The sequence below is a fragment of the Sipha flava genome, unplaced genomic scaffold (assembly GCF_003268045.1).
Source record: "Sipha flava isolate LNK unplaced genomic scaffold, YSA_version1 126_pilon_pilon, whole genome shotgun sequence".
In the NCBI taxonomy this organism is placed as follows: domain Eukaryota; kingdom Metazoa; phylum Arthropoda; class Insecta; order Hemiptera; family Aphididae; genus Sipha; species Sipha flava.
The window spans coordinates 1,490,246-1,498,470 of NW_020271752.1; the positions used below are offsets into that span (position 1 = coordinate 1,490,246).

The following is an 8,225-nucleotide window of genomic DNA, read 5'->3' on the forward strand; positions in this document are numbered from 1 at the left end:
GCAATTTTATACTGAACGAATTTATTATATATTTTTTTAAATAAATTAATTAAATCGAAAACCATCAAAAACCCTCTTCACTGATGATGAGCAGTTAGTTGAAGAAGTTCTACATATATGAAGTATACATTATTTCTTTTTCCTACTTTTAAAATAAATTCCTGATTATTTTATTTTGATTTATAATTATTTGTTCCATTTTTTATTTATTTTTAATGATAAATTAAAAAAACAAAATACGCTTATGCACCACGAAATATCGATCTGAACTAAACTAAACTGAAAATAAATACCAGTCGCAGCATTCAATCGTATGTAGGAAACCACTATACACCCAATGATCAGACGTTGCGGCTAGTTGCGGCTTGGAAACCGTACCTTTAGATTTAAATTAATGCATTATATTATTTACTATTATCTTAATTCATTATCAATCATTGACTGCAATGTTATGAAAAATATCCCAAAGGAAAACATTTTTCAAACCCTCCCTCCCTAAAAGAAAATCCTGGATCCACCGTTGTTCGTAAGAGAGGCGCCGGGAACCGTTGACACGACGTCCAACTCGCACCGGATTCGACCCTTTTCTGTTCACGTCATATGAGGTGACACGTCACGAGCCTCGCCGTTTACGTAGAGTATTTTGCAACTTGTAACTTCGCGTTGTAAAACGTTTGTTTTATTTATATACCTGTCGAACGTCGTGCCGATGTGGCCAAGGTATTGTTATTTTTATTGTTATTATTTTCGTTCTGTTTTATTTTTTATTTTATTTATTTATTTATTTATTTTTTTTGCGGCAGTAAATCTTTATTATTATAATAATTACAATCATCATCGTGTTGTGTTGTACAGCCTAGATCGAACGCGCAACAAAGCATGATCACCTATAAATTGCATATACAAAGCGCCTTCTTACAAATGTATACACGAATGGTGCCGGTCAAAAAATTGTTGTTTTTTGTGTATTTGATTATTTACCACGTTCAACCGAAAATCGATAGCCGATAAAATGTGTGTATGTGTATAAATATATATAGATATATTAATATATGTTTATAACCGAATGAGAAATGAGAACACTTGTACTAAACTGGTAAAATAAATATAATTATAATCTGGCTATGTACCACTATTCCAAAAACTGAGTTGCAGAGAACTTTACTTTATTGTACTTCATGTTATATATTTAGGTACCTATATTTTATTTCCGTATAGGAACCAATATATTGCTATAATTTTTTTGTACAGAAATGTACATGTTATGTAACAGGCTACCTGTTACGTTTCGTGTGCGATTTTGCCAAACATAATTTTAATTGTTTATTTGTAAACTAATAAACCACAACTAATTAGTATATCAAATACAATAAAACACAAAAAAGTTTTGATAATGTTTTGGATTATTGAAAACAATATATAATCTAATAATTAGGTCCAAGGGCGATTTTAATTGTGTCATCAGTTCTCAATGTTGCTTTTTTTCTGATCATCATCGGATAAGAATCTTCCATGTACTTATAATTCAAAATTTTAACTTCAGACGGATTTTGATTTTTTTATAACTAATTATTATTCATTCATAACCACAAATTCAGAATCTGTTACCAAAGCATTCCGAATGCGAAATCGAAATCAGATTATGTGATAAACCTGAGAGTTAAGTTATCTGAAAAATAGACGAATATTTTATTTAACTTAGTTAAAAATACCATTAACTTACCCATGCTTAATGTATCATTATATGAACTGAATGATACATTAATAATCATTCATTATTAATGATTTGGTTCGTAGCAGTAAAATTAATTCTAGCCTTGTAAGGTTCCGAACACATATTAAGTAATAATAATAATAATAATCTGACCTAACGCAATGGCCATACCTGTACCTTTATGACGTTTAACATAAATTTACAAAAGAATAGGGTCGCCAACTTACTAGGCGAGACCATAAGGTCGGACCACAGTAGGATTTTTTAGTTAGAAAAATATCACGCCGTCAACGAAACAAACTTAGTATTTTTCGAAAATAATAAAATATCAAAAAAAATAACTGCATATAAATTAATAATTGAGTCGTAATGCTGCTTCATTACCTTAGTGACGTGATTTTTTACATACCATGTGGAATGATTATTTGAGACCATTGCCCGTACCTTATACACTAAAGATTTTTGACAGGGAAATATAAAAAAATACATGAGTCCGTTGAAGATGGAACACACAAAAAAAGACGATCGAGTTAAATTGAGTTGAATGGAAATTTATTAAATAAAAATTTTACGTTAATATGAGGCAAGAAATCTATTGATCAAAAAACCTCATCTGCAATTAAAAGGGAAACAAAAATAAAATAAATTAATCAAAAAAATGACACCTACGCATTTTTTCAAATAATGTGATGAACGCCTTCGGGTACACGTCCCGGATTTTTCTGTGAGATTAAAATTACTATCACATGACAATAATATTAAACGGGACGGGTAGTCTGGTACACATCCATCACCGCTGTAGATCTCCACAATAATAATAATAATAATAATACACTTGGCTCATATATATTAATTAAACATAAAAATATATTACCAGCCCCGGAGGGCTATAGAAGCTGCGGCCCGGTTTGGCCGACGCCATTAAAGAATTCACATTTTCACAGAAGTATATAATAAATAAAAAAAACTGTGGTTGCTCCGCACACAACCGGCGACAAAAACGGAGTGCTGTTTCCAATGGTGGCCTTTTCGTACCTCGCAGTATTATCGACCTACTAGAATATCCCAACAAACCCATCCAATTAAAATATATTATTATTCGACCATATGACGTCTAATACAATCCGACGTGCAAGATATAGGATGGGCGACGGGGTAAGTGCACACACGAATGCCGCCGTTGTCCAAGTTGACGATGTAGCGACACAGATTAACCTAACCTAACCTAACCTAACCTAACCTAACCTCGCACACGCAACAGAGAATCGGAGTAATATGAAAAATAATGGGGCCTCCCCGTGTTTATAGATTATAAACACATATAATTATTTACAAAAGTACCATTTTGTCACGTTACAGCCTATAGTCAACCAGTACCATCATGGTCTAGTGAGCTTATGTTCCAATACAAACCGTAAAACTAATTTGGTGAGAAACAACTGATGATAGTTACTATTGTTTTTTAAAAAATTAGAAGCCATAGTAAATGATCAAAAATTAATACAATTTGGCCTATATAAGTTAATTGGTTACCTTATTTTGTCAATCCCAGTTGTGTAAACAAAAAAATTTTTTTAATGGATTTTCATGTTTTTAATTTTTTTACTCGGAATCCAATATTGGCAATATATTATTTTTATTTAGAAACTAAATCTTCAGATAATATTATCCTTTTAATTTTTTTAAATTCTTTAGTGGGTGTTATTTACTGATTTGCCATCAAATAATAAAAATAATATTTGATACTATAAATAAAATATTGTTTAGTAATATAAAATGAAAAAGGGCTAAATTTAATGTATTGTGTAATTAATTTGCAAATTAATATATCGTTTATAATTTGTATTTCAAAATTACAGAATAAAAATGGAAGGATTGGTCGAAAACCGGCTTTTGATCGGTAATCGATATTTAAAAATAATAACCAACGTTTTTAAGCGGTAACCGGTTAACATTACATTTTCAATACCAGTGAAGAAACGGTTACCTGACAATCATGGTATTATATGATGACGATTAAGCTATAAGTAATATTAAAAAACTTCAGATCCTATTGGAACCGATCACTTTATATTTAAGAATAGGTTTTAATCCCAACTAAATATTATATATTATTATAAAACTAAGTTGTCCAACATTTAATGCAAGTGAAAAAAAATATAAATGAAATTTTATTTTAATGCACAAAAGAAACATATGTTTTTTGGCTGTAAATGAAAAATTTAATAAACTATGAAAAATATAAACGAGACTCTCGAAAGATTCAATAATTAATAGTTGTGAAAAGCACATTTTTAATTTTGTATAATAATTCTTGCAAAACATAACGTTTTATTGTAAATCTATAATATGTTATTCAAACGTTTTAGAGTAAATGTGTCCTTTAAATTGAACTTGTATAACGAGAAAAGTCATTACCTTCGATAATAACGATAATAGTTGCCTGTAGTTAATTTTGTAAATTCCACACAGCATGAAGTTGAAGTCTGCGTGCAATCTTCGCAACGAAAAAAATGCTAGCTGAAAAACCGAACGAAGAAAAATATTCGAAATGATCTACAAATAATTTAAAGACTTACCTTTCGGCGAACTTTCTGATCCGTTTCCATTATTAACTTTTGTTGTAAGACCAAAGTCGTCCGGTTTACCTGTAAGCACGAAGAGGAAACACAGTTATAGCATTGGCCAGTGGAGCACGCAGAATGGGGAGGCCTAACAGGCTGAAGCCCCTCCCCTCATTGCACATTATAATTAATATATATTTTTATATTTACCCATGGTTTAAAGTAATATCTCAAAATGTGATATTAACATAACCACGCTTAACATTTTAATCATAATTACCTAATTATTACAATTTACAACCATAATCCGTGGATATCTATTATTATAACTGAACTGATATTACCAACAATCAAAGCATTGTAAGGTTATTTTTTCGGACTTACATTGATAAAATATTCGACATTGAAATTATTAAAATCGTACTTAAGATCAACCATGACGGAGGAACGTCTTAATAAATTAGTTGTAGTAAATAATAACAAAAAAAGAAGAAGGAACTTACAGAATTTTAAGTTTTATAAGCATTTTCAAAAAGCTCACCTTAGATGACTGCAATAATTGTATTTATTAATTATTTTTAGACTGGAAAACATTTAAATTTATTTTAATATAATTATTTTTATTATTATATCTTTATGTTAGTATTTTTGGATACAACTCAAAATAGGTTATTGGAGAGACCTACATTTGGACTCCTCACATTTATCCTCCGTATATTAGTACAGTACTTCAGTGGTGTATTACTAATATAAATCATAGGAGTGATTTTTTATTATAACTATCATAATTGCTTCTCTCAAACAATATTCAATATTCAACACAACAAAGTACCTCTATCTCGACGGCCCTGCAGAACCAGAACAACAGGACCGTGTCGAACAGCTTGAGTGCCACGTCGAGGACCGGGACGAACAGGTTCACCTCCGACGCGATGAACAAGCCCTTGAAAATCACGTAGTGATACAGCAAGTAGATTACGGACGACATGTTGTTCGCGATGATGTTGACTATCATGGGCAACCCGAGAACGAAACGGTTCATGTGCTCCAGACCATCCAGGACGACCGTGTGCAGCGTTCCCAGTTCGCCGATGGACACTGAACCCTTGGACAGCTCGTCATTGATTTTGCGCACCATTATCCGCACGCACGTCACTAGCGCGATGTATTCGTAGAACACGAAATTGTTAAACACGACACTGAGCGACCACATGGCCTGGAAAAAAACGATACAGCTCGCTATCAATGGTTCGGGAGAGGACGAGATCATATGCGGTACACGGAAAAAACATTACTATTATTTTATAGTTAAAATAAATACAGTTATATTTACTGTATTTTTGATTATTATAACAAAACGAGTGTAGTTTCAATAACTATAATAATTTAGTAACATTATAAATAAATAATATAATTAAACTACCTAAAATAATGATTGATGGTTTTACAAATTATTATAGACAGTGCTTGACTTGGCAAAATTAAAGAAGGAGGACTCTGTTTCTTTTAAAGAAAAATAGCTTCCCCAAGACTTGTTAAGCATTATAATTATAACGTAATATTAGTAGGGAACACTAAAGTTTCTGAAAATTAGTTAGGGTACCCCGTCCCCCTGCGTCCTCATCAAGCCAAGCACTGATTATAGATAAATTTTATAACTATAAAATGTAATTCAAACAATAAAAATTATAGTTGGCAAAGATGATGTTACTATTATTTATAGTAGGATCAACTATAAAAATATGTTGGTTCATATTTTGAGGTTATCAACATGGATTGTTATTTTTTCCGATTAATCACATTTTAGTTTGCATACGCGCTTGAGATCACTTTGTTTAATTTAAATTAAGTTAAGTTTTTAATAGTTTTATTTTCAAAATTGTTCAAAATTATTCAAAATTAAATTGAATACAATTTTCAGGTATGTACATTTTACATTATAATATTTTATTGTAATGGAGTAGCCAAGGAGGCTATGATCCATGGTTGATTGTTTATGGGTAGTAAAAAAATATCACCTGGGCGTTTAAATACCATATTTAATATTACGGTCGCCCATTTTTTCTTAGCTATGCCATTGTTTTATTGATAAGATAACTTGCAGCCTATATTATTATATTATTTGAAAAGATTATGAGGACTGTCTTACTTGGTTAAAGATTCAAGTCGAACCTGAAAATGTTCTTCATAAACTTTGAAATAAAACCTCTCAATATAGGCTTGAATTCTATAATAAATGACAATATGATGAACATATATCCAGCTTTGAAAAAACCCACTAGTCATTATCTTGTTAGTACCTATTACGTATAAGTTGGTTAATTTTTAGGTTTGATACTTACCAACCAAAATAAATTGAATTAAATACTTAAATTACAATGTAATAATATTTTTATAGGTTGATATAGATTTTGCTCATCTGTATCCACATAAAATAATGTGCTTCTTTCAAAAATTTGAAACAATCAAAAACAAGATAAAAATATACCTCAGTAAAAATTGTATTAATGTGGGTTCTCACAAGGATTAGAAAATTTCAAAATACTTGAAACTCCTTTAAAGGCTGGCAAGTGTACCTGATTTGTTGTAATAAATAGACTAATATTTCATTTGAAATTAAAAAATTGGCAGATGATGATTTAGCTGCATTTAAACTAATTCCATTTTTATTATCATCAGTTAATGTTATTTTTAACAATAAAAAAATTCTTAGACCATCAAAAATTGAACATTTGCATCCTTTTATTGTGAACTTACAGGTAATTTATTATAATTAATAAGTAATGGTTAATTATTAATATTTATATTTTATATTTCAGAATGTTAATGAAATGAAAACTACACATAGACAAAAGATAGCATTAGCATTAAATTTTGGTATAACTGTACAACCCTATGTTCTTGTTGTTGTTGGAAATATTAATGAAATAGACAATTCTATGCAATATTTCACTATAATTGATAAAGTTCATTTTCAACTGGAAAATTTAAATAAAAAATTTAATACACAGTACTTTAATATTAATTAATTAATTTAAAAAACATTTACCCTACTCATCTTTGTAGTATTTCTAATGGGTTATCATTTATACTATTAAAATTATAAGCATATGTTTAATAAAAAAATATTCAAAATATGTTTATTTATTATTATATTATATTATATACACATATTTTGATTACTATTTTATGTATGTAAATATTTAATAAATTATAATTTTGTAACATAACACATTTTCAAATATATTTTGTTATTAACCAATATTTTATGTACCTACTTTAATACCTTTTACCCCTACCTCAAGTATTATCATTGATTATAAATTGATTTTAAGTATTTATAATCAATGTTATTATGTAAAATTTTCAACTTTAAAAATATGGTAAGAATAACAATTAATTTAGTTATTTTTAATAATTTTAAAATCATTAACAACTATAATTTTTATATAAGGATAACTATTCATTTAGTTGGATTAACAACATTGTAAAACTTAATACAATAGTTAAATCAACTAAAATTTATAGTTAATAAATAGTACTCAATTTTATAGTTGAAATAACAATAATTATATAATAATATAGCTGTCACATATATAACTATAAATTATGATTAAATTAATCATAAAAACAGTCAAAATAACTAATTTTTTTTTCCGTGTACGTCTGATCGAACGTTTGGATATCTTAGCCCCCCTCGATCAAGTAACCCACCCCTCCCTACACACTAAAATAATTTCGTTTTATTATTTTCTTTTTTTCAATGTCCAGTACGTGGGTAATATCTTAAGATTTCTCTTCACGATTATCAATAATCGTTTTTATTTTTAACGTCCACCAGTGGTTTTTCAGATTAAAATAATTTCTGGTTTATTTTTAACTAGGGATTTGTGTGGTATGTAAATATTTCGTTTTTTAGTAGAAATTTTAATATGATAACTTTGTAA

The 8,225-nt window shown here is 29.1% G+C and overlaps 1 protein-coding gene across 1 annotated transcript; it reads right to left on the minus strand.

Annotated features, from left to right (window-relative positions):
• Nucleotides 1-2,306: 2,306 nt before the first annotated feature.
• Nucleotides 2,307-5,491, minus strand: LOC112694281. The gene is made up of 4 exons (XM_025569705.1): nucleotides 5,111-5,491; nucleotides 4,294-4,362; nucleotides 4,133-4,234; nucleotides 2,307-2,327 (listed from the first exon to the last, which is right to left on the minus strand). Exons 1-4 carry the CDS (start codon nucleotides 5,489-5,491, stop codon nucleotides 2,307-2,309), a joined length of 573 nt encoding a protein of 190 aa, XP_025425490.1.
• Nucleotides 5,492-8,225: the final 2,734 nt, after the last annotated feature.

What these genes read in the sequence shown, in the direction of transcription:
- LOC112694281 (XM_025569705.1), bottom strand. Translation starts at nt 5,491, where the DNA reads ATGTGGTCGCTCAGTGTCGTGTTTAACAATTTCGTGTTCTACGAATAC. An exon ending in ATCAGAAAGTTCGCCGAAAG is followed by an intron (nt 4,235 to 4,293) that starts GTAAGTCTTTAA and finishes TCGGTTTTTCAG; the next exon opens with CTAGCATTTTTTTCGTTGCG. An exon ending in TATTATCGTTATTATCGAAG is followed by an intron (nt 2,328 to 4,132) that starts GTAATGACTTTT and finishes TTTTAATTGCAG; the next exon opens with ATGAGGTTTTTTGATCAATA.